We start from the raw sequence: 27,666 nt of genomic DNA, 5'->3' as shown, positions 1-27,666 counted from the left end.
GTGTTCATCTCCAATGTTTTACTCTCTGTAGCAGTGTCTGTCATGTAGTAAAGACCTTAATTTTTATTGAATAAATAAATAAACATCACTTTCTAGAAAAAGCAAAAGCATATATACACACACTCACTCATACATCCATACACACACACATCCAATCTGTTTTGGTTAGACCACACTAGAAATATTGCATTTAATTCTACATCCTCTTTAATAGGTTGAATTAACGAGGCTCTTTATCTTTTAAAAAAGGAATATAAAATTATTTGAAAACCAAAAAATCACCACCTGAAAAAGGAGTAAATAGAGCATGGGTAGAGCCTGAATATATGAACATTTTGGAATAAAAGTTATAGGCCGAGCACGGTGGCTCATGCCTGTAATCCCAGCACTTTGGGAGGCTGAGGCAGGTGGATCACAAGGTCAGGGGATTGAGACCATCTTGACCAACATGGTGAAACCCAATCTCTACTAAAATACAAAAAAATTAGCCAGGCATGGTGGCGGGCATCTGTAGTCCCAGCTACTCGGGAGGCTGAGGCAGGGGAATCGCTTGAACCTGGGAGGCAGAGGTTGCAGTGAGTGGAGATTGCGCCACTGCACTCCAGCCTGGCGACAGAGTGAGATTCCGTCAAAAAAAAAAAAAAAGTAACAGAAAAATAGATTCTAAGTTCAAGAAAGGTCTTTAGGCTGGGTGCAGTGGCTCATGCCTGTAATCCCAGAACTTTGGGAGGCCGAGGCGGGGGGATCACCTAAGGTCAGGAGTTTGAGAACAGCCTAGCCAACATGGTGAAACCCCGTGTCTACTAAAAATACAAAAATATGCCAGGCATGGTGGCAGGCACCTGTAGTCCCAGCTACTCGAGAGGCTGAGGCAGGAGAATTGCCTGAACCTGGGAGGCAGAGGTTGCAGTGAGCCGAGATCACACCATTGAACTCCAGCCTGGGGGAAAAGAGCGTGAGACTTGTCTTAAAAAAAAAAAAAAAAAAAAAAGAAATGGCTTTAATAGCCACAAATAACCAAAAATAGAATGGACATCAATGTGAAATCAAGGGTCTAAAATTATTGAAGATGTCCAAGTATAACCTGGACAACCATCGATGAGCACGGCTGTAGAAAGTAGTTTAACACAAAAATAGACAGCTGCAGGAAGGGTCTGATTTTTCTGTTCCAGTCCCAAGGTGCTCTGATACAAAGATTGTACTCACATTATCATTATTCAGAGCATTTATGAAATACTTTCTTAGAAACTGCTTTCAAAGTCTGTGGCTCATTCTTTAGAATATACTTATTACTGACAAATTCAAGATTGCTGAAGAAAGTGAGTGATAAGACTTGTTGATAATACTTTTTTATACTTAAAAAAATCACTGTGACTGTTATATGGCTACTTCATTTTGACGTGACTTTTAAAATTCATTTCTCAAATAGGAATTCCCATATTATTTTGAGAAATGATAAAATTGGAAAAACCCTTTTCTGAAGTTCCTCCTTTGAAGAGCAAAATTATTTCAACTTGCAAATTTTGATTTGCATGAATAAAAAAGGAACATGCTGAAATCATCAAATTAAATTACAGTCTCATCTCTTGCATAACATTCATAAGTTTCCTAACATATGCAAAGTGATTAAACTAAATATCTCATTTTAATGCTTTCATAACAATAAACATCATTAGTGTCTCTATTTTGCTGATACGTAATTGAAGATAAGAAATATTGAATTACTTGGTTCACAGTTAATTGAGTGCAGACCAGGTCTCAAACCTTGATTCTATTTAGTGGTCATATTATTCACCTCACCCTGATCACTTTGGTCTAGAATGAAGACCTTAACCAATGCTGCAAAATTCCAGGCCCCACCAAAGGTACATGGAAAAAATAATTCTGGGAGGTCTACTTTTTATTTTTTCTCAAGCTATGCTGTATAGGAAGTTTTCTATTCAACCTCCTCATTGGAATGTCCCAGCTATAAAGCACAATAAAAATGTCAAAAATTATTCTCTCCCGTAATGTGGGCCTTTTCTTGCCGGCGTGTAGAAAGCAATGATGGGTTTTCAATACACCTGATAAATTGTCACACCCTTGTTATTTTGTTTTCCAAAATCTATTTACATTCCATGGCTTTATGTTAAGCTTGGGTTACTAACTCACACATTTATTCTAAACTTAATTGAGTTTTTATTACCTATGATAAAATTGGTGTTTTGCATTTTGCACAATATTTCTCTGCTATGGACTTCCATAAGGTACAATTATACAAGAATCAGAGCCTGGAGCAATTAATTATTAATGAATGGAATAAAGATATTAATGTTTATTTGAAACAAATGAGAGGCTACATTTGCATCCCTCAATTGTCACAGCACACCTTGGATTTTGATGCCCTTTCCTTGCCTTAATCAGTAAATTCCAGTCCCAGGATTATAATAGCTACATTATCTAATATTAAGACACTATCTGAAATAGGCCTTTGTATATGTATATGTATATGTATATGTATGTATATAGATAGATATGCATATGAACATGTATACATATAAATACGAATTCACACATATAGGTACAAACATACACATATACACTCATATACACATAAGTACACACATATAAAGTGTTTTGCACTGATTTTTTTCATCAGATCCACCACTGAGTAACTCTGTAAGGTAAGGAGACTCAGTATTACTCTCTTTGTTCCAAAGATAAGGAAACTAAAACCTGGAGATTTTAAGTGACTTACCAAGTAACATACAGCCAATAAGTGGCAAGGCCAAGACTCAAGTTCTTATCTCACTGATTCCAAAGTCCACAAACACTAAATGCTCAGGGGCTGAAAATAATGACTCCCACTAGGGTTTTTAGGGTCTATTCTGTACTAGGTACTTTGCATGTAATATCTCATTCATTCTGCTAAACAGCCATGGGTTAGATACTAATTCACCTATTACAAAGTCAAAAAAAAAAAAGCAACAACAACAAAGACAGAGCCTGGAAAAGGTTAAGTAACTTTTCCAGATAACTTCTGAATTGCAGAGCACTGACATCAACCCATGTTTTTTGATTCCTATTACAGTTCTTGGAAACTCATCTCCTTGGTGTTTCTCCAGTCTGATAAGAACAAGAAGAAAGACTTGTTAAGTGAATGCCAAATAAATATTTGCTTAACACAGAAATGCCTGCTTCAATAATAATCTATTCCATTTTACTTTACCTTCCCTAACCCCCATTCCCATCCAGATAATCAAAGATCATGGTGCCATATTGGTGAGTGGGGAAGGGATATAGAATAAGATGCATGAGAACCATGACTTGGTATACATTAAACATCTGGTAAATAATGTCTTTTTAAATTCCTGATTGGTATGTTTCAGAAACCACATATTACATTTTCCAATTACAATTCCACATAGAATTAGATGAATTAATAATTATTATCTATGATGTGTTAAATGCTTTTTATTTATACTATTCCATTTCATTGTCTCAATCTATATAAAATATGTTTTTATTCTGCTTTTGCAAAAGAAATTGTGGCTCAAGCACTTAAGTGTCTTTTAAAATCTCATAGGTGTAGAATGGCAGACTTCAGATTCAAACGTCAGCCTTCTGATTCAGGGTGCAGTGCCTCTTTATCCACTGTATTCTCCACAGTGCCTGAGGCTGGCACATCTTTAAGTTCAAGGCAACTCATTTCTTTCAACAAAATTTGCCCAAATACATGGTTGACATTGGGCATTCCTCTTCTGGGTTCCTATAATGGTTTCTGAAACTACAGGTCAGCAGCATTGCTTCTCTAACTCAGATGACCTCAGGGTCAAGTTTCTGAATCAGAAAACATCTTTTTTTTTTTTAAATTTTATCATTAACATTGTCTTCTGGTAGGTTCTAGGGACATGGAAGTGAGGCAACATCCTTGGTGTGATCAGCTATTTGGGTGCTAGTCCCCACCGTGATTGTAAGGAGGGCTCAGCTATTGACTATAATGACAGCAAGCCAAAGCTGTGGGATGACAAATTTGAAGGTAGAAAAGAGACTTTGGGGTAGGCTGCTTAGTTTCATAAGGTAGCAAGAGCTTAGCTCAAAAGCAGATTTTTGGAAAGCCAAATACATATGAAATTGTGGGTTAGATATCAGAACTGCTATTGAAGGAGAGAGAAGTGCACTGGTTCAATATCAAGCACAGTGAAAAGCTTCTGAGGAGCAACACTTCATCCTGAAAACCCTGCACTATGACAGCCGATGTAGCTCTACATCATTAGAGGCTAATTCTTCTGTCACTCAAGTCTTGTCATTGTCGGAATTAATGGGTGTGACAGTTATTAGCCTATAATCTTTTTTTTTTTTTTTTTTTTTGAGAAGGAGTTTCATTCTTGTTTCCCAGGCTGGAGTGCAGTGGCATGATCTCAGCTCACTGCAACCCCCGCCTCCCAGGTTCAAGCGATTCTCCTGCCTCAGCCCCCACAAGTAACTGGGATTACAGGTCCACACCACCACGCCCAGCTAATTTTTTTGTATTTTTAGTAGAGATGGGGTTTCACCATGTTGGCCAGGCTGATCTTGAACTCCTGACCTCAGGTGATCTGTCCGCATCAGCCCCCCAAAGTGCTGGGATTACAGGTGTGAGCCACCACACCAGGCCTAACCACTTTTCATTCCCAATCCCTCCGTACTCTGTGATGCTATTGCTGGATCTCCACCAAGCACATTTCTCTTTTGTCAACTTGCTCTCTATTAGGCTTTTGCCAACAGCGAGTGCTAGAGGGAGACTAGAAAACAAGAGGTGCAAAGAAAGGACTTGATTCATTCAGTTTTGCATACCGGGCCTGCAATTATCTCCCCAGCAACAGCTCTTCACTTCAGCAAGAAGCAGTTGCTTCCACTTTCCAGTTTCTTCCAGCAGTCTCAGAACCAGCCTCCACTAGGTTTCAGTGTCAGCTGAGAGGGAGGCTGTACTCAGAGGTCTGAGTTACAGCTCCTTCTCTGAGCTCTAAGGTGCCAGTCCAATGGGATGCACCCTCTCTCGCGAGGTACAGTTCCTAGATCATCAGGGACCCCTCCTCTAGGCTTCTCGATTCTGACCATCCTAACCTCTTTACGTTGTCTCCCTGGTCATAATGGTGGTAGCCGTTTTCTGGAGTTATTCTCTCTGTGTTAACTTGGTGTTTCATGGTGGCTTTTTGGTCCTCCAATGCCTGTTCAACCAATTCTCTACTTTAAATTCTCTCTGAAAAATAACTTGCCGTTTGTGTCCCTGGAAGGACTCTGCTTGGTTTTTTGGATCTGCATTATCTAGTTTGGTTTCCACCAGAGTAGCCCGAAATGTCTTCCCCTCAGTGTGAATGGTTAGATTGAGATTCTTCAGTTCCCTTACCCGTAGGTACCTTTATTTTAAATTTGGCCATTGCTTCTCCACATGGATAAAGCATCTCCAGCCTGACTCAAGGTTGCACCCTGCTGGTTGAAAATATATAGCTGGTAGACAGGAGGTGAAAAGAGGCTGTCCTGATAGAGCTCAGCTGCCAAACTGTTTGGATAAAATCAGTCCCTGAACCCATGGAGACTCTATTCCTTGTACCAATGACCCTTATTCAAACTTTTTATCATTTGATTTTGTGACACTTTCATCCCCTATACCTCATTTGTAAATTTATTTTTTATTTTTATTTTATTTTATTTTAGAGACAGGGTCTTGCTCTGTCACCCAGGCTGGAGTGTAGTGACACAATCAGCTCGCTGCGATCTCAAACTCCTGGGCTCAAGTAACCCCCCCACCTCAGCCTCCTGAGTAGCTGGAATACAGGTACATACCGTGGCACCTGGGTAATTTTTTTATTTTCATTTTTGTAGAAATGGGGTCTCACTATGTTGCCCAAGCTGGTCTTGAACTCCTGGTCTCAAGTGATCCTCCCCTGTCAGCCTCTTGAAACTCTGGGATTACAGGCATCAGCCACTATGCCCAGCCCCCCTACACCTCCTTAAGAGCCATTGTAATTAGACTATATTAAAATCAATTTTTCTTTGAAAATTTTATAAAACTTCTAATGGGAAATGAGAACAATTTTAGAGTAACACCCACTTTCTACTTGATAGGAAGCCCTATTATTTATCTTTGGTTATTGAGAACTTTCCAACAAACTAACTCAAGTAGTTATTGATTGAGCTGAATCCAATAACTCAAATGTTATTACGGCTACCTCTCCAAAATTACTACCATCTTCATCTGAAATGTACTTATACAAGAGGAGAAAATAGAGCTTATTCGGCTCATTTTATTTCCAACAAAAATTGACTGAAGTGAAAAGGGCAGGTTGCCAGTCTGTTTCCCATGTCATGGGAAGGAAAATGAGAAACAGCCACCAGAAATTGCTATTTTATCATAAGAAAAGTTGGGTGAACACAGATGAAAAGAATATAAGTTTTTACTTCAATAGTTGATCATTTAAAATATATTTAAGATTTCATTCACATTCATTTAAAAATCTATTTTCCTAAAGAAATAATAATTTATGGAACATGAAAATGGAATATCATCTTATATTAACTCATACAAGTCTTAAAAGATTCAGTAAAGAAAGCATTTGAACTAATGAGATAAGAACCATCACTTAGTCATATGTTTATGTGATATTTACAGCAGCCTTGATATTTTTCAATACCTGACAATGGCATGTTTATATTTTTGTAGGAAAAACTCTACTCTTTCAACCTTTGATCTCAACTGTTGTTAACTCCGTCATAAAATTATGGCTACTCACAATATCTCCTGTCCTGCTGGGCAGGAGGCTCTTTTTGTTTTCATTAGTTTTCTTCTCTATCTAATAGCAATCAGAGAACAGATTCAGAAATTTGAGGGTTTTCTCTTATGGTAACTCAACTCTTACTTTATTACATCCGCACAATAGAACCAATGAGAAAAAAAAAATCTGTTGTTGAAGCTGGATACAATTCAGGGAATCTCATTTGCAGGAGAAGAAAATTAACGAGATCTCTGTAGCAGGGTCTCATCTTCTGTGTTGATTTGGAAATGGAATTCCTTTCAGAGCCCTCCAGTTGCAGTATTCCTCCCTTGCTGAACTTCCTCAATGCTCTGAATAAATGGCATGTTATTTCACACAAGGATTTGATGTTTAATACTGTTAAGGTGTGTATTCGTGCTGGTTGGGTGGGGCTGGGAGGATCTCTTTCCCCGAAAGTAGACTGCAATGCTGGTGAGTGCATACCCAGGACTGAGCCTGTGGTCAAAGAATACCCTTTAAGGAGATGTGTGTAAAAGCATGGTCTTAAGGCACTTGATCCTGAGATATCTCATGCAAACATGAAAGAGCCTACGTGAATCACCTGACCATGGAAGGAGTGGCCAGGAATGGAAAGAGAAGGCGAAGGGGCCATGGGCTTGGGGGAAGGAAGACTCTTGTCCCATACCTCTGACTTTTCATGGTGGATCTGTCTGCCACACCCATTATTTGTTAATTTTCCTAATAAATAAATGAGACATATAACTCTATAATCTAGCATGTAGACATTGCTGAGTAAAGAACTACAAAGAGTCTTTCAAGTGCAAAATGAAGCTTAAAACTTGTCATTTTAATGCTAATCATTGGGAAGGCAATGTAAAAAAATAATCTCAGCAAATAGTTTTAAAACCTAATGTGTTAGTTGCTAACTCCAAAATTATGCAAGCTGTAGTGAAAGCAGATTGTTGTGCTAATTAAAGCCTTTCTTTATACCTAAGAACCATTATGAAAGTAAAATATTCTATACCGATGTATAACTGCTACCTGATAGCAGGGCAGTTGGCTCACAGAGAAGAGCGAAGCGTTCCGGTTGGTATAAAACTTCACTGGAAAGTGCTTAATGTAAAATAAACACACACCACCCAATCACACCCACACACATACACACACACACAAATGGTCAGGTAGAGTTGAAAGTGCATTGGACAGAAAGAGACCATCCAAGAAAAATGTCTCCCACTAAAATGCCTGGTTTGGGCTAATACATTTGCCATCTATGTTTCAGCTGTTGCACTGTGTTACTGGGCCACAAAAGAAATAATGATTGGAATGGAAGTTTTATAAAAACTAATAATTAACTAGGAAGGCTGAAATTCTGACCGTGTCCCTGCTTTTGCCTCTATTTGAACTCGGACACATCACTTGACCTAATCTTAAGCCTCCATCTTCCCACATAAAAAATAAGGGGGTTGGACTACATTAGGACTGAGAATATATTAATGTGCACTTACAATGTATTCGGAAACATTTATCATCAAATTCATTACAAAAAAAGGAAGAAAAAGTGGATTTATTTGAATAAACAAATAAACCTATTCAATTTTTCAGCAATCTTTTACAGAATGCCTGCCATGTACTCATTGCAAATAAGTCTTCCATTTTTAAGATCTTGAGTTAAGGAGACTGGATATACGAGAGAAATTAAATAAAAAGAAGAAAAGTGTAACATGGGTTTCACTAACTTTCAAAATGATGCCCAAAGCCTTAGCCCAAATGCCATAATCTTAATGTGAACTATTTCATCAAATTCATTATCCATCTGCCAAAATATAAATAGCAAATAAGGCATAGCATTTTAATTCTTCGATGTTGGACACAAATTATAGTATGGGTGTGAAGAAAGCCTATTTTTAAAATATAATGAGAACTGGTGGTAATTGAACTATTATCTATTCCAATATCAAAGAGAGGTAAATAATCTATTCTCCTAGTGGTATATGTCATTTCAGCATCCTCACATTCTTTGTCCAGAGAAATGAACTGCATCCATTCAAATACCTTAACATCTCCTCTTGATAGACTCATTTATAGAGAACAAGGTCTCATACCAATTCCTCAAATAACTCACATGAACTCACTATTGAAAAATGTAAGGTACATTACTGTATAGATTGAAAAGTGGCAGCTTTTTTTTCAATTACTTTATGAGAAGCTCCATTGATCTACACTTGGCATTCTTCATGTGACCCAAATCAATCTGCTTGCAATAGCTAGAATAATGACCTCCTAAAGATGTTAACATCCTAATCCCTGGAGCATGGGAATGTGTTACTTTACGTGGCAAAAAAGATTTGACAGATGTTATTAAATTAAGGATCTTGTGATGGAGAGACTATTTTGAAATATACAGTTGGGTCCAATGTAGTCATAAGAATCCTTATAAGGAAAAGAGAGACTCAGAGGAGAAGATGTGAGGATGAAGGCAGAAAGTAGAGTAAAATCATTTCTGGAAGACAGTCATGAGCCGAGGAATATAAACAGTATCTAGAAGACAGCGAAGGCAGGGAAAATGTTCTCCCCGAAAGCCACCACAAAGAATCTGCCCTGCAGATTTGTTTCAGATTTCTGACCTTCAGAAGTCAAAGATACATTTTTTTGTTTTAGAGCCTTCTGGTTGGCGAATGCATCCGTCTGCTGAGAGAGTGGCACATCCTAACTCCATGGGAGAAGCTCCGGGGCTCAGGGTCCTTCTGGACCTTGTCCTATCTACCTCTTCATTGGTGTCTTTTATGATAAACCAATAAATTTAAGTACAAATAAATATATAATAAATAAATAAATAAATGCATTTTTGTTATTTTAAGTTACTAAGTATGTAATAATTTATTGCAGCAGAAATAAGAAGCTAATACACAACTTGGCAGCCCCAATCTTCACACTGGATAGCAGATTACTAGTCCCCCTCTCGAAGTTCTTTCCTCCCTATTAACCTTTTTTTTTAATATAATGGTCATACACTTTCTTCAGTGTTTTTATTTCCACCTGACCTTAGTCTACACTGAATATCTTTTAATTATTTTATTTTTAGTGTTTATGGATGCGTAATGGGTCTATATATTTTAAGAGTACATGAGGTATTTTGACAAAGGCATGCAACGTGTAAAATTCACATCAGAGTAAATGGGGCATAGGGTATCCATTACCTCGAGCATTTATCATTTACAAACACTCCAATTATACTTTTTCAGTTATTTTTAAATGTACAATAAATTATTATTGACTGTAATCATTCTGCTATGCTATCGGATATTAGATCTTACTTATTCTATCTAATTATATTTTTGTACCCATTAACCATCCCCACTTCCCCCCATCCCTATTACCCTTCCCAGCCTCTAGCAACTATCATTCTACTCTCTATCTTCATAAGTTCAATTGTTTTCATTTTTAGCTCCCACAAATTAGTGAGAACATGTAATATTTGTCTTTCTGTGCCTGGCTTATTTAATTTAAAAAAAACCCTCTGATTTTATCCATGTTATGTCAAATGACAAGATATCAATATGTTTTATGGCTAAATAGTACTTACTGTATATATGTACCACACTTTCTTTATCCATTCTTATGTTAATGAACCCTTAGTTTGCTTCCAAATCTTCAGTATGGTAAATATTGTAAATAGTGTTGCTATAAACATGGGAGTGCAGATATCTCTTCTATATACTGATTTCCTTTCTTCTGGGTATATTACCTTAAGGGTGGGATTGCTGGATCCCAGTTAGGTCAGTGCAAAAGTAATTGCAGTTTTGCCATTACTTTCAATGGCAATTACTTGCATAACTAAAAAAAAAAAAAATGTTAATTTTTTGAAGAATCTCCAAACTGTTCTCCATAGTTATTATACCAATTTACATTCCAAACAACAGGATATGAAGTTCTCTTTTCTCCATTTCCCCACCAGTATTCATTATTGCCTGTCTTTTGGATAAAAGCCATTTAACTGGGATGAGATGACATCTCATTGTAGTTTTGATTTGCATTTCTCTGATGAACAATGATATTGAGCATCTTTTCATATAGCCGTTTGCCATTGGTATGTCTTCTTTAAAGAAATATCTATTCAGATCTTATGCCCATTTTAAGATCAGATTATTAATTTTTTTCCGTTGAGTTGTTTGAACTCCTTATATAGTTTGGTTATGAATTCCTTGTCAGATAGATAGTTTGGAATCCCTACTAACTCTTGGGGAGTCCCTTCGGGGTTGACTCGTCTGTTCATAATCCCTGTTATCACCAGTGTCTTCACCATCCCCCACCTCTGTTCTGCCAAAGGTCTGCCCTTTGTGTCGCTGTCCATTCTACTCCGTGATTTGAGGTACCACCAAGGTTTGTTTCTGCTTCTCCTACCATCTCCACATTGGTTTCAGAACTGTGGCAAGTCCCCTCATCATTTTAGTCCATGCGTTTGCAGGGAATTTTTCCAAAATAAGTTATAATGTTTATAAATAGTTATCTGAAGAGCTGGTAGAAAGGAATAACATTGAGGCTAACTTGTCACTGGTTACCAGATGTGATTACTCTCAGATCAGAGTTACATTGCCAATTTTATTAGGTCACTTCAGTGTACCTTTCTGTCTTATAAAGCCTTCCTCCCTGCCTAGCTCACAGCCCACAACCCAATCACAGTATTCAGCTTTCCCAGCACCATTATACATGCCCGCGAGTGTACATAGACACTTATAACCTATCATCCTTGCTCAATGAACAAAGCATTTGTTGCTAAGCCACAGTCTAAGGCTCATCTTTTGAGTCTTTATTTCTATCCCAAGATCTGCCTCTCTCCAAGTCTGGCAAACCTGGGTATTTTCCACTGCCTCCAAAGGAAATCTGCCCAGTTAATAACGGAATTTTACCCTATGGTACCAACAGGATAATTACTCTATAATTTAATAATCCAATACCTGTAAAGCAGATAAAGATATAGCTACAACATTAGAGCTATTTGTTTTACACCAGAGCTTACAAATTGCAGAGACATACAACTCCTTTTAATATTTCTCAAAGTTTAAGTAATTTAGTAGTAACATCTTGTACAGAGAAACAACAGTTGAGTAATGTTGAGTTTCTCTAAGCCTAGTCCAGCCACACTTTTTAAAATATCTATTTATAATTACAGTTTCTGCCTCATATTTTCAAAAAACTCATTCATTCATTTGGCTGGATTATTATCAGGTAAAACTGACCTAAAACAAACTGCATGTGTTTAAAATGTATATTTTGATAATTTCTGACATATGTGTACACCCATAAACCATCAACATAATTAAGATAATTAATATAGCCATTAACCCAAAAAGTTTCCTTATGCTGTTCCAGTCTCTCCCTCCCATTCCTCCCCATTTTCTGGCCTGCCTCCCCAGGCAACCACTATTCTGCTTTCTGTCAGTGTAAATTAGCCTATATTTTCTAAAATCTCATATAAATGGAATCATACTATATGCACTCCATGTTATCTGACTTCTGTCACTCAGCGTAATAATTTTGAGATTAACCCATGTTGTTCCATGTTGCAGTAGTTCATTACTTTTGTATTGCTGCATAATTATTTCAAAATTCAGTTGTCTATTGATTCGTTGATGGGCATATGGGTTGTTTTTAGTTATGTCTATTACAATAAAGGACTAAGAACACTTGAGTAAAAGTATTGTATAAACATTAGCTTTTCTTTCTCTAGGATAAATATCTATGAGCAAAATGGCAAGGTCATATGCCTTATATATATTAATATTTAATTTTTAAAAAACTGCCAAGCATTTCTCTAAAGTCGTTGCATAATTTTACCTGACCAGCAATGTATGAGAGTTCCAGTTGCCCCACATTCTCACCAACACTTGGTATTGTTTTTTATTTTGTTTTGTTTTGTTTTTAGTTTTAGCCAAACTAACATATGTATACTGGCATCTCACTGGAGTTTTAATTTTTATTTTCCTAATGACTAATAATGTTGAGCATTTTTCTAAATTCTTAATTGCCATTACTATATCTTTATGGTAAAGTGTCTATTCAAATCATTTGCCCATTTTAAAATTTTTGTTTTAACAAATTGAGTTTTGAGAATTACTTACCTATTTTGCTTACGAGTCATTTGTGCCATATATAATTTCCCAATATTTTCTCTCAGACTATGACTTTTAAAAATTGTTTAAAATTGTCTTTTGAAGAATATTAGTTCTTAATTCCAACAAAGTTCAATTATTTTTTAATTAATCATGATATTGATGTCATCTGTAGAAAATCTTTGTCTAACCCAAACTTACAAAGATTTTCTTTTATTTATTTTTAGTAGTTTTAAAGGCTTAGGTTTCATATTTAGGTTTATAATCCATTTTGAGTTCATCTTTTTTTATATAGTGTAAGGTATGGATTGTAGTTCGTCTTTATTTTTTTCCCAAAAATAGACACCCAAATATTGAAAAGGCAATTTGTTAAAAAGACTATTCTTACTCCGAGGAAATGAGTGTGCACTTTTGTTGAAAATCAACTCAATCAATATATGTCAGTTTATTTTTAGACTGTCTCTGTTCTATTGATTTGTCTATATTGATGCCACTACTACATTGTCTTGATTACTATAACTTTATAAGCCTTGAAGTTACATAATTTAAATATTCCAGCTTTGTTTTTCTTTTTCCAAAGTGTTTTGGCTATTTTAGTTCCTTAGTATTTTTATATGGATTTTAGAAACAGCTTGACAATCTCTATTTAAAAATTTGCTGGGATTTTTATTAGGATTATATTGACTCTATAGATCAGTTTGGGGAAAATTGGTATTTTAACAATATTGAGCTTTCTCATTCATGAACATGGTATATCTTTCCGTTTATCTGGGTAATTTTATCTTTTTGGTGGAAGTTAGGGGTAGCTTTATCACTGACTTCTCTTTCCCTCTGGCATCTAAGCAATTAAAAATAGAAACATTTTCTAAATGGGAATGGGACAGTCCTTAAATAGAGCTTGATGTGTTTTGAAATGGCATTTTCCAATTATTCACCCCAAATTCAAAACTAGAAAATCACTTATAAGGATGGTTGGGTATACAAAGAAGGCTCTAAATATGCTTTCCCAGCCACATGCGTGATTGTGACTGGCCCCAGAAAGCTAAGTACTGCAAGAAAGCAGAGACCTTACTAGCTCTGCTCTTTGACAGTGGCATACAAAATAAATATGCGTAGGTGCACACACTAAAATTGTGAGCTCACTGTGCCTGAAGGCAGCTTTACCAAGAAAATAGAGAAGTGGGAAGAGTGATAGATTTCCTTTGTCTTCTAATACAGTGTGTGTTTAGCCTCTGATAAATGCACCCTAATGAAAGTCAAACTCTTAAAAGTTTACCATCAGATGAGTCATCCCTTCTTCTACGGTGTTGAGTGAAAGAGAAGGTACAGGAAGAACCCAAAGGAATTTAATATTATTCTCTCTTGGAAAATGGAAATATAATTCCTTGCTTTCTATAAGACAATTGGTATCTCTCACACTTGGGTGGGCTTGGCTAAGACTCTCTATTAAATGTGTAAGATACTTACACTTGATTTGTAGTGCAGAAATGTAGAGGTGTAGGAAAGGAACAAAAGATAAAGGCGGGTATGATGTGGAGAGATTATTTGTAGTTATTTAGATATACATACAGGCACATTAAAATATGAAAAGGTCTAAGGATATTTTCTAGCTTCATAGATTTTTTTTTCCACATTTCTTTGGTTTGTTTTGTGGGCTAAAAAAAAAAAACAAAAAGGGGAGGCAGAATTTACTTAAATTTAAAGGCTTCTACTTAATGCATTTTTTTACTATTATTTTCTGTATTAAGATGGTGAATTTCTCAGAAAAACATATAGCAACCTACTCTAAAAATGTAGTAGCCTAGAAATGACTCAAAAATGTATGGCTCTTTCTTCTAGCAATTGCTAGTATGGAATCAATATGTTGGGGACTATTGTGTTCACTGCTGTATTCCAAGTGCCAGAACCAAAACGGACATCTAGCAGGTGCCAAAATTCTATCATTAGAAATGGTTTTGATTACTTCTGATCCCCAGTGATCTTTTACTTATCCCAACTAATGTAGTTGGCTTCTAAATTGCATTGTCTGCCATTAAATTTTCATACCACCTTTGATTAACTTCTAGCTGTCATGTGTGTACTTCTGTTCTCTTTAAGTGCAAAATGACCTCCCCAAGAGGATATTTTTCATTTTACAGAGCATATAAGGAAGTAGTGTGACATGACTTCTGAGTTTAGACTTTCCAGCTATGGTCTCTATACTACTGATTAGCAGTTGTGGAACCTTGGACAAATAACTACCCTGGTATTGTTTTATTGTCAGTAAAAGGGAAGAGATAATGACATTTATCTCACGGTCACATTGTGATGATTAAATGAGATAATTTATGTAAGGGATTCAGAATGTGTCACACATAATCTTCACACATAACAATCAATACACATAATGCTTCACACATAACAATCAATACATTCAAACTTTTTTTAAACTAACAAATACTCTCATGAATTGCCTTTTTTAAAAACTGAAAGCACTTAGTGGCAGATCACAGATTAAATATTCTTTGGGAATGCTGGAGGTGAGTATGCAGACTGAAAGGGTGGAAATAAAGTATTACTTTACTGGCATTGGCTCTTAAAGCAGAATATAGAGGGATATATGGTCTGCAGATTTTTTGAAGCCCAAGCATCTTGCCACAGTGTTTGACACATATAAGACACTTAATAATTGCAGAATTCATTAGTAAATGAGTGGGTAGTGACATAAAAATTCAGGCACCATGCTTCTGCTTCCAGAGGAGAGACCTCTTCTGCCAGGCTATCTCCCCACCCAAGCAGGGATGGTAGGTCGCTGTCCACGGTTCTGAACTCTCACCAGGCTGGAATCTGTTCATCTTTGTCAGACTGCTTTTTTTTTTCTTTCTCCCTCTCTCCTTAAAAAAAAAAAAAAAAAAAAAGGAAAGAAAGAAAAAATAATAATAATTCTTCATGCAGTCTACTTTCAAGGCACGGAGACAAACGCCCCCATATGTTTCCCAAATGGGCTAATTCTCACTATCCGGAATTATTTTAATGTTCTGAAGTTTCATTCCTTTCCCTGCTGAGCCTGGAAGCTCTCTACATAAGAATGCTGGATTTATTTCATCTGGGCCTAGATTTTTAATGTGTTGACCACCTACAGTCCTTGGCCTTTGCTTCACAGAACAGATCTCACGGACACATCTCCTTCTTTAAGAGTAGGCAGGTCTGCCGGCGGTTCCTTTTCCGAATCCCTAGAGTCGGTGGGACTACGTAGCTCTGGCTCCCGCAGCCGCCCAGCCCAGACAGCTCAGAGAGCTGCTCATCTGCTCTGCGTTCTCCCTTGTTCCTCCCTCTTCTCCCCGCCACTCAGCAAAAAGACCCGCCAGACTCCTGGGCAGTCGGAGTCCCTTCAAGAATCCTGGGCGCATCGTAATGCAACTCCTTTAGCTCCCACTCTGCACCCTCAGATGCCGCACAGCCTGGGTGCTGGGATCAGCACGGGAAGACTCACTAGATCGACTCCGTGCGGATGAACGGCACCCTTTCCTTCCCCTCCTCCATCTCCACTTATCTACCCTTTGTGCAGTTCTTAGACCGGGGTTTATACTGAAATATCTTCTAAGCATCAAATATTAAAAGTGGATAAAAAATCCCCGCGGGGTATGTGTGTGTTTGTGTTTGTTATGCGTGTGTTCATCCGCGCTCGTGCAAAATCTCCTAACGTCACAGTTCCCAATCGGGACAAGCGCGCCGAGAAATCCTGGATCTTCCCAGGGATTCCCTCTACGCTCCCTCCCCTTCTTCAGTAACCCCAAAGAGGTAGGTTTGAGCTTTCGCAAACCACCACTGCGGCGACGGAAGCAAACAAATCTGCTGAGATTTTGTCTTTCCCCTTTCGTTCCCAGCCCTCTTAGGCAGGCAGTCCTGAGCACGGGGTTTTCTTCAATTCCCCCGCATCCACACTGCAACCGGGTGCAAGTCTTTCCTCGGCTCCAGACAGCCCGCCTCCCCACGAGACCTTCTGCGGACTAGCTGCCCCTGGCCTCGGCCTGGGCCTGGGTGGGTGGGTGGGGCTCGCACCACCCCTACCTTCCCCCGGGGCCCTGGAGAGCCGCGCGCTGGGTGTGTGTGTGTGTGCGCGCGCGGGTTTGGTGGGGAAATCTCCTTCAGTGGAAGCTGCTGAGTGTCGTTGGCGGAAAGTATCCTGGAGCCCAGCAAAAGCCTCCAAAGCACTAGAGCTTCCCTAAAGAAAAGCAGAATAAAAGAAAGACAAGAAGGGAAGCCCGTTCCTCTAAAGCCCGGGTTTCCAATAGTCCCGGATCCTCCTGGAGTTGGGCGAAGGCGCAGTTGGCAGCAGCCGCTGCTGGTACCCGGACTCGGAAAGGCGGTGTTCCCCCTTTTCGGGAGGAGGGAGGCAGGGACTTGCAGGCAAGAGTTGCACCTGGTCTAGGAATCTGCAGAGAAAAGAACTCTGGGGTAAGTAGTGTTCTGGCACGGGAGCGGAAAGGGGTAAGGGGTGGGGGGCATGAGAGGGACGAAATGGAGAGGGCAGGGAATGAATTATGCAAAAAAAAAAAAAAAAAAAAGTCTCCAATGTTTCGCAGCGGAGGGAGAGCACAGCACAGCACTCCCAGGATGAGTCCTGCCTGGGTCTCCCGCGCCGAACCCGCAGCACGAAGTTCTTTTTAAGAAGAGAAACTCGAAAATCCTGGAGGGTAACAGAGGCAGCCAGGGCGGGGCGGAGTGCGGAGGCGGCTGCCAGGGACTGGGGCCGAGGAGACGGCCAAGGTGGCCTGAAGCTGTGACACCCAGTCTCCTCCTCCTCCTCCTCCTCCTCCTCCTCCTCCTCCTCCTCCTCCTCCTCATGGCCGCGCTCAGCCTCACCTCCCCGCCCGGGCCTCCCGCCTCCGCCCCCGGGTGCCGGGCTGCGGAGCTGACGCTGGGACTCCCGGCGGCGGCGAGGACGCTCACCTGGCGGAGCCTCCTTCTCCTCCTCCTCCTCCTCCCGCCCCCACCTGCCCTCCTCCTCTCGGAGTTGGGAAGCGTCGGGATCCGTAGGCGAGGAAATAACGACCCCTGCAGTTGCATTGCGGAAAATCTCGGCAGCGGCGCTAGTTGCGGGCGATGGAAGCCAGGCGACTGGGGGTTCTGGGGAGTCCAGGAAAATAGCAGAGGAGCAGGAAACGCGAGCGCGCGCGCGACGTGGAGGGTCCGTGGGCTCCCACCGCGCCCCAGTCCCCGGGGCCCAGCCCTTCCCCTGGGCGCCCTGGACGCACGGCCGGAACCCGGCTGAGAGGCGGCGGGCTGCGCGCGGACTTGGGGAGCAGGGAGGGTCGGCGGCGGCTGCCGGCGGCTGGCGGTTTCGGGCAATAATCCCTGCCTCTCTTTCTCTGTGTGTCTGCCGTGTCTGCTCCTTCCCCGCCCCCCGGAAGCAGGAGAAGAACGGCCCCGGAGGGCAGCAGCCACCCTCCGACCATGCCCCGGTGAGCGGGGCGGACTTCGAGGGCAACTTGCCGCGGACTCTGCCTGGGCTTAGCCAGCGAGCTACGCGCTCCCGGGAGCCCGGAATTGCACGGCCCGGCCCGGCGGGGAGGGGGGGGGGGCTGTCGTCTATGTCTTCTTGGGGCGCCAGGAGAATCGGGGTCTCGTTTTTGCTGGAAGAGCCCAGTGTTGGTGGCTTCAGGTGGCTGCCGCCGCCGCCGCCGCCGCTGCTAGTGCGGTTTCCGCCGCCGGTGCGAAGAGAAGAGACACGCGAGCGGGGAGACCTCCAAGGCGGCGAGACATCGGACATGTGTCAGCACATCTGGGGCGCACATCCGTCGAGTCCGAGGGGAGATTTGCCGGAACAATTGAAACTGCGATATTGATCTTGGGGGTGACTGTCCCTGGCCGGCTGTCGGGTGGGGGTGCGAGTGTGCACTCGCTCGGAAGTGTGTGCGCGTGTGCATGTGTGTGTGTGCCGTGTCGGGCTGCCCCCTTCCCCCCCTGTTTTCCCGTCGAGTGATGCACTTGGAATGAGAATCAGAGGATGGAAATAGTCTGGGAGGTGCTTTTTCTTCTTCAAGCCAATTTCATCGTCTGCATATCAGGTACGGGACGCGCCGGAGTCACTGGCTGATGTGGATTGTGTTGTGATGTTTGGGGTGTATGGGGTTTTATTGTATGTGGCCGCGGGGCAGAGAGGGGGGTGGCGAGACCCTTTCAGTTCTGCGGGTTTGCCGCCTTCAGAATCAAAAATCTTCTCAGCCCAAGGGTGTGTGAATGTGTGTATGTGTGAATGTGTGTGTGTGTTTGTGTGGGGTGGGGGGTGGTTAGGATCTGTGTGCAGTCCTAGAAGGGTGAAGGAAAAAGTGGTGGGGGATGAGAAAGAACAGGCAGATGGGTGTTGATTTGCAACTGCTTTCCTGGCTGAGAACTCTGGCGCCGAAATCCGAGCCTTGGCAACAACCACCCCCATCCCCTGGCTTTCAAAGTTCCCAAACTCGGTGGTTCCTGGCTGGCAAAATGGACGCGGGGCCCTGCCCGGGTATCTAAACACTTTCGAGAGACTGCGGGAGGATGCGGGACTGGAGAGTACCAGCAGGGATCAGAGATCTGTCCTCCATGCCTTCCCCAAACACATCAGGACTGATTGTGATGCTTTGAAACCTGCTGGCACACCCTCCTGTACCCCCCAATTTTCTTGTTAAAGCACTACAGTGTCACAAATGCCACTTTACATCACGGTGTTTCTTAATTCCCGGTAGCAAGGATGTGCTGGCTCAGACCTCTCAGTCTACTTGGGCCTGTCTGTGCTTTTAAGAGCAAACGGGATTTCAGGGTGTTGAGGTGAAGGAGGTTGGGCTTGTGGACACCTGTGCCTGAGTATGTTAGGACAGGTTCTGATTTTTGAGCACTGTCTTTGTTGATGCAGGGAATTGGGGATGGGAGGAAGCTGGGAGGGAAAGGGGAAAGCCCCTGGACCAGCAGTATTCCCCAGTTCAGTGGCTCCTCCCATTGAAGGCACCCACCCCATTTCCCTTCACACCTGCCACTTAAGCACCCAAGGAAAAGCCCATTTGTAGTGCTCCCTTCTGCCTGCATTCCTTCTGCAGAACTGGGGACACGGCCAACTTCCCATCAGAAGAGGAGAGCAGGATATTGCCCCTTTGAGCAACCACATTTAAGCAGCATTGGGGTGGAGAGACATGTTTCCTGCCTCTTCCTTCAGCCCTGTCATTCCCCTCCCTTTAAGCCAGACCTGATTCTGGATAGGAGAAAACAACCCTAGTTCTGCCCTCACCCTGGACTCTTCCAAATCCCAGTCTCGCTTCCAATTTTCTCCTCATAGGGAAGGAATGGGACTCTGTTGTCTGAAATCATTCTGTGTGGGGCTTGGCTATCCTATTAAGAAATTTGTCTCTGTGATACATCAGTGAGACGTGTTGTGTACCTGGCAGACAAGAAAATGTGCCCTGGGGTCACCCCAACTCCTCTAGTGGGACTTCTATTATTCCATTCTGCATCTAGGAGTAAAAATTCTCCAGTGACTTGTAAAGGTTTATATCAGTCATATGTCCAGATATGAACTGGGTGGCATCTCACAAGGCCATATTTTACATCTTTCTCTTCTACATGTCTATTCCGAACTCTCTGTCTTGTTCCAGAACATTTGACTAGTTATAAAATAGCCTTTCCTTACTTCTCCCCAGTATCATTAATAATTTTCAAATCAGACAAGCCATCTGAGTACCTTTAAGATTTATAAAGGGTTAACATTGATTAAGGCTCTGGATTTCCTCCAGCATCCTCTTTGTCCCCAGCCCTTACCCTGAATGTGGCCAGGCAATCACCGAGGGGAACAGGCTAAGAAAGGGTCTGATCTTAGCCTCCAAAAAAAGCATTAGTGGGATACCTGTCACAGCTATATTTGATTTGGTGTATCAGCAACTAAATTATTCAAATGGAAGCATTAGGAGGGGGGTTATTTCCAACCCAGGAGGAGTGTGCTATGGAGTACATGGCCTTTCACATGTATTTACTAAATAATCATTATTGCTATGTAATGAGAGGATAAAAGTGTAAGCAAAATTGCCAGCTATTAGCTAAACACAGAAAACTAGGTTAGCGTTCCAAATGCCTAGTTAGGATCTGCATTAATTTGCACTTTATGAAGACATTTAGGCAGGGATGCAACATCATATACTGTTTATCTGAGACCTCCATAAGCAACTTTAAAAGGCCATTTCTTCTCCATGATCAGGGTGGCCTCATCCTCCTGTAACAGAGCCACTCGTTCAGTAATGCCCATGTATGTGAGAATTATTATTAGTAATATGATTATGACTCACAATTGCTACAGTTTGGGAGACTCAGACTCCATTCTTTTTCCAGCTGGCAGCCTTAGGATGTATAGGAAATGCAATGCACTAAGGTTGAATAATTGTGGCTTTGAGAGAGTTTAGTGGATCTTTCATTTCTGTCTCCATGATTTGCAGTTTTAATTTACTCATGACTGAGCTCTATTGAAAGGAACGTAACCCTATGATCATAGAATCTACTAAATCTTAAATTAAAAAAATTAAAAACAAAGCACCTCTTTAGCATCTTGGAATGAATTTTCCTGACCACTAAATGGGTGCTAATCCTTACAGAGTTGCCGGACATTGATACTTGAAGCATTGATAGAGTTGGCTTCGTTATTGAGAAACACCAGGCTGGAAAAGGCTAGTAAAAGTCTGTAGTCTAAACACTTTACAGAAGGAAAATGTTGGCGGTAGCTTTGTCATATGGAAGATATATTGACTGAATTTCATTTGGTGGCATTTGCTTTCTGGAAAACATTGGTGCTTTGTAGCTTAGTGTTTTGTTAACCAAAGGTTCCAACACTTCCTCTAACCCACCCCCAAATTTCTCCTTGGGCCTATTTGGATAGATCGCTTCAAGTACAGACACCTGGGCTTGGCATATTTGATGGTTCTGCGCTAATAATTTGGTTTTGATGAAACTGTTGGAAAATGGGACTGTTTGGCCAGGCTTAGCTAGGTGCTGGGTCAGTAGCATGTATGTCTTTTATTTGCGAGATCACATGAGCTTTGGCTACTTAATGCAACACAGCTAGGCTAAAGGGCATGATTTGGGAGTTCTTCTGGCTTTCCATTAAACTCAGATCTCACCTTGCTGAAAATGTAAGGCATCCAGGGTCTGTGAAGAGATCAGAGACAGAAAGAGAGAGGGAGAGAGAGAGAACCAAAATGATTTTTCTGTGTACTGCAAGAGCACCATTCCCTTCCTACCAAAGCAGCTCAGATCAGCAAGATTGTATGCTTAGCATTATGAAGAGAGAAATTTCTTGGTCAAACGAGAGCTGCCTGATTTTAATTTTTACAATGCATCCTACTTCCTCCTTATGTAACTTTACTTCTTTGTCAGTTTATGCATAATGATAACATCAATAACCATTTGAATTATGTGGCATTTTCACACATTGTACATATATTGCACATATTTAATTCATCTATTCTTAGAATTTGTGGGAGAATCTTATAGATGTAGCAACCAAAGCCCACAGAGCTTCAGACTAGAGGTTTCACTTCCAGGTCTACCTGAGTCAAAATTCAGTATATCATTTATGTTTTGGTTCAAGATTCCTTTCAAATATTTTTATTTAATATTTTTTATTTTGATGTCTCTGAAAGAATAAATTAGGTTAAATGAATTTAAGTCTTAGAGAATTTGGAAGTAAAAGTTTGAGATGATTACAATTTAGAGCTAGAATTAAGGTAGCATTTGAGTTGTACATTACCCTGTCAATCAATCAGATGAGGCTATTACCCAAATGCCTCTAGCATCTTAGGATCAGCAATCTCTACAAGCAAGGAATATTTCCTACACTATTTTCCTAATCTTAACATTAAAATGGCATAACTTCAGTTTCCTTATGTGTAGAAAAGAGATAACAGTACACATCCCACATGTTTGTTCTATCAGCTAAATGAGATATTGTGTCCAATGATTTTCACATAGCACAGTTTCTACCACATAGTAAGCATGCATTGATGTCATTATTTCCTACAAATCTGACTTGTATAGGCTTGGTTCATGGTGGAGTAGAGCTTTTACCTTTTTCCATATCAACTTGTTTAAAAGCAAAAAGAAAACCATCATCAGCAAGCACATCTATAACATTGAGCACAAATCCTATTTTCCAGGAAGCCTTGGCTAAACAAGTTTGAAAAGTCTCTTAATTTTCCTTCTCATACAAATGAGACTGGTAGCATTAAGCTTTGGTGCATAGTCATGAGCATAACCCACTTTATCCCTATGAGTCCAATATGGAGTTGAGGCTTGGAAAGTTTACTAAACTACCTGGAAACCATGTAGTACTTATTACCCAGGGGATCGGCAGAATTTTTCTTTCCATTGTATATTATAATGCAGTATAGACCCAACTTCAAAGTGCCTCAAAACTGGCAAACTACATATGCTTTCAATATGGCTTGAAATAGAATGTCCTGTCAAATAAAAAGCCCCACCCTTACAATTACTATTTATCTGATGATCTCATTAGCAATGTGGTTTCTTTAAATCCAGTTTCCCATGTGATGTCATATAGCCCAGTTACTGACAGATAACCATCGTCATAGATAAAACTCTCCAGATAGTGAGTCAAGAAAGTCTTTTGGAGTTGTATGAAATCCCAAGGGAAAAAATAAATGTCGATATGAATACCCAGTCTCTTGGCTGGGGAAAGGGGTTTGATTACTAGCCTAAGTCAGTAACTAATGTCTCAATTTATCACCCTAATTAAGCATTACATACTTGGGACTAAGGTCAAAAAGAGATCTAGGTATCATAAATGTGTATGATAGCAAGCCATTATAGAAAGAATATGGAAATCAGAAGACCTATCCTTCAATATGACTCTACCTTCATTACGTTTATAAATTTGGGCAGTTTTCTTTACCTCTCAGAATCTCAGTCCTCATCTGTAAAATAAAAATTTTATTTGCTTTGCCTATTTCAAAGCATTGCTGAGGGAAACTTCAGAGAGTGATTCTTGAATAAATATTTTTTGCATTATGCAAGTGTAAAGCATCTGTGTCATTACTATATATGATCCATACTTAAGATATAGTTATAGAAGCAAAGTTGACATACATACACATAGTTTAGAATGATATAAAGTAATATGAGTAATGTTTATTTGCTAAGATATTATTATAAATGCAAAGTTGTAATGCTAAAATGCATTGTGATATAAAGGAATAAGAATGATGTCTAATTGTTCAATAATTGGCATAAATTGTATAGAAGGGAGAAGTCTAGACATGAAAGAAAAGGAGTATATTAGATTGATTTTGGAGGTTTGGATGAAAGAGACAGAGGCGACCTCATCATCAAAAAGGAGGAATAGAAACAAGAGGATGTACACTAAAGAATGTCCCAACTGAAACAAAAAATTCACTTTGGGAGATACTGGAAAGTTGGGATGAGCCCACTTAGGGAGCTATTGAATTGAGAGAATATGAAGTGTCCTAATATGGTTATTCACTTTGTGACTTTTGTTTTTGTATTATGCATCTTTGCATCGATTCAATGGATTCTTGGTTTAAATTTGTTTGAAATTCTAACATTTCTTTGGATTTTAAATTTCTGTTGCATGTCTGCAACTAGCACTGTACTTTATATAGTTTATAGCCTGTTTGAGATTGTAGACAGTTGAGTTGGAATTTTTTTGTAGGGAGTAGACTGGAGGGGGCTGGAGGTAGGGTCTCAGCTTGCTCATCTGTAAAACAGAGATGATAATTACCTGTCAAGGTTGTTGTTCCTACGAGGTAATTATAAGGATAACAAAACACCATTTGTAAAATGGCTAATGTGGTATCTGGAATACAGTAGCCATTGGCCAATGTATACACATCATATGAGAGTAAGCCTGGGTTTTGGAGGCCAGATAGGCAGACGTGTGAGTTCTAACTTTGGGATTCACTCTCTGTTTGGTCTTGGATAAGTAATTTAAGTTCTGTGTGCCTTAACTCCTCATCTGTAAAATGTGAAGTATAGAAAATGTACATAGGAATCTGCCACACTGCCTGACATGTGTTAATCATTCAGTCAATTGAAGTTGCTCGCATAAAATTATCATCGTCATCATCATCGACATCAATAATAATACTTGTTGACACCTTGGGTCAGTTTTTGTGAATGCCAATTGATTATTTAATCATTTATTCTATGATCAACAAAAATGTATCGACAGCAAACTGTATGCCAGGCACTGGAATCACAGAAATGAACAATATACTTGGTCCTTAGTATTTAACAAGAGAGTACATGTTGTAAAACAGAAATGTGTATAAAGTATAATGGAAGCATAAAGGAAGAGCAATTAACTCTGTTGTTGGTAGATACAAGTGGGGAGGGGAAAAGATTTATAGAAAACATTTGAACTAGACCTAGAAGAACACATGAGATTTCAAAAGAACAGGGAGAGAGAACACATATCATGTGGCAAGAATAGTATGTTCATAGACAAGAAGGCATTTAAAAAACAAAATATCAAAGTATGGTGGATTGGGCATATGGAGTGGATAGGTCGGACTAAATGACTGGATATAGGGGTTACAAAAATAACCTTAGGCCAGTGTGAAGGGGATTGTAAGCCACAATAAGAAGCTTAGACCTTACCTTTTACTTATGAGGAACTAGCTAATGGGGAGCTAAGGAAAATGACATAATCAAGTTTGTGTGCAACTTAATATTTTTACTTTGATTGTAATAAGAAATTACTTAGAAACCCAACTCCTTGTCTTCTTTTTCTGTCAACATTTATTCTTGATCACAAAACACATTAAAAAAAAATCCTGGCCTAATAGATCAATTAGCCCATTATGGGACATTCTAAGTGATAGACTTTTTTAAAAATTCATTTTTTATAAATCTCTTGTGGCCCTCATTTATCCTGATCTTTGAGATTTGGTATTTTCAGGTTAAGCAAATACAAATGTCTTCAATTTGTACTTGAATAATAATAACAATGTCTTTAGCATTAGATGAAGGCTAAGAGAAATGAATCATCTGTACATGCATTGGTGTCATAAAGATTAATTGTGGGCTAAGCAATAGATACACTATTTGACATAAAACAGATGCTCAAAGCACTACAAAGCATTGTGTAGCAATTTTATCTTACTACATTCTGTTCAACTCTTATTTCCAATAGAGTACACATTCACTTAACAGAATATGCCCATGGTTAACTAAATGATATATCCATTTTACCCACTCTATGGTTCAATTACTATAGAATGAGTGTAGAGACCTAAATTGAAATGGTTTTCTTTGTCCACTTAATCATTCAACATTTATTGAGGATACACTATACATCAGGTACTCAGAATCCAACCAGCATAAGTAAGACAGTGACTTTTCCTCCAAAAATTCTTCATCTAGTAAGAGACTGATTTTTAAAATATTGGTAGTCACAGCAGAATGTGATAGGCATTGTAATAAAAAGGTATAGAAAGTGTTTGGAGGAGAAGAGAGAAGGGACATCTGACTCAACCTGAAAGTAGGAGGGGTAGAGAAGGAGAGTAAGTAGTGTTAGTAGAGGATGCTTAGGGTGAGTCTCCAAGGATGTTAAAGAGTTGTCGTGGAAGATTTTGGCTACTTAACCAAGAGGGATGTGATGAGAGAGGGATGATCATATGAAACAGCATTTGCAAAGAAAGGGAGATTAGATAGGACATAGGACATGATTAATTCAGGAGACAGTCAAAAAGTGAACATGGTCACAACTAAAGAGTGTAGTGTGATGAATGAGGTTGAGATGGAAGAGTATTTAAGGTATATAATTTCAATAACAGTAATCCCTTGCATATAATAATGTCAGTAAAAATCACCCATTTCCCCTCTGTGCATGAAAGGCATCTTTTAAATGCCCAAGGAAGTATGCAGTTTGCATCCTTCATTAGGAAGAGACCAGTCAGTATTAAAGCTTTGGCTCTTGTCCAGCTATGCTCCACTTGGCCCAGACCACTGATCATTTTCCAGTGTTGTCCCTGGTTCCAGATGGCTTCCCAGAAGCTTTGGAATAACCCAGATATAGATTACAGAGATTATATCATCTTGTTACTTAGTTTATTGCCATATATTTACACCCTAGGAAAAAAAAGCCAGGACCCTATTGACTGATCGTGGATTTTACAGTATGTCTATTATCATCTTACTCATTGATTAGTGAAGGTTTTCTGTAACTTTTTTGCAGTTTTTATTTCGTGTAACTTAAACAGGACTTTAAAGGATTTCCAGCAGTCAGGGGTTGGGGTGGGAAGGTTTGGGTGGTGACAAATGATCTAGGATCACTTTTATAGCAAAGCCACAATTGCTGTTTATTAGCAAGGTTAGGCTGGTAATGGGATAGCCAGTGTGGGGTTTGATTACATTTGCATTAGGGGGCCATCAGGATGGCAGTGGAGAGATTATCAATGGTTATGAAGGAGACAGCATACAAGTGCCTTTGCTTCCTGATCAGGGAGAGGTGGTAATTTTGTCACAGTAAATGAAGAATTAATCTTTAACTTTGTCCAATACTTCATGCCTGGTGGCTGAAGGGGCTGGCAGTAGGAAATGAGGCCTGTGGCGTTCAGGTGAGTTTTCCAGAGCCAAGTCTTGCTGGCTTTGCAACACATTTGGCAGCAATGCCAGAGTTGGAATAAACACATTTACTGAAGGATGTGAGTCAACATATTCTCTTTCTGCTCCCCTGTCTCTCACTGCACACACAGCTACCTTTTACCCTCAAGGAAAACAATTCTGATAGCTGCAATTATTGAGGGAGCATAGGCCTGTCCTCCAGCACAAGGTTAGAATAATAA

General features: G+C 40.0%; 1 protein-coding gene across 2 annotated transcripts in view; it reads left to right on the top strand.

The window, feature by feature from the left end:
• Positions 1-16,485: 16,485 nt before the first annotated feature.
• CA10 (carbonic anhydrase 10) overlaps positions 16,486-27,666 on the top strand; it is a 520,530-nt gene continuing 509,349 nt past the window's right edge. Inside the window, exons 1-2 of one of the 2 annotated variants that reach the window (XM_003272273.2) lie at positions 16,486-16,627; positions 18,244-18,897. In XM_003272273.2, coding sequence (XP_003272321.2) covers positions 18,837-18,897 — 61 coding nt within the window. In that variant the 5' untranslated portion in view covers positions 16,486-16,627; positions 18,244-18,836. The other variant, XM_003272272.3, reaches the window with a different exon arrangement.

This window comes from Nomascus leucogenys, chromosome 14 (genome assembly GCF_006542625.1).
Source record: "Nomascus leucogenys isolate Asia chromosome 14, Asia_NLE_v1, whole genome shotgun sequence".
In the NCBI taxonomy this organism is placed as follows: domain Eukaryota; kingdom Metazoa; phylum Chordata; class Mammalia; order Primates; family Hylobatidae; genus Nomascus; species Nomascus leucogenys.
This window is presented reverse-complemented; position numbering and strand designations above follow the sequence as displayed.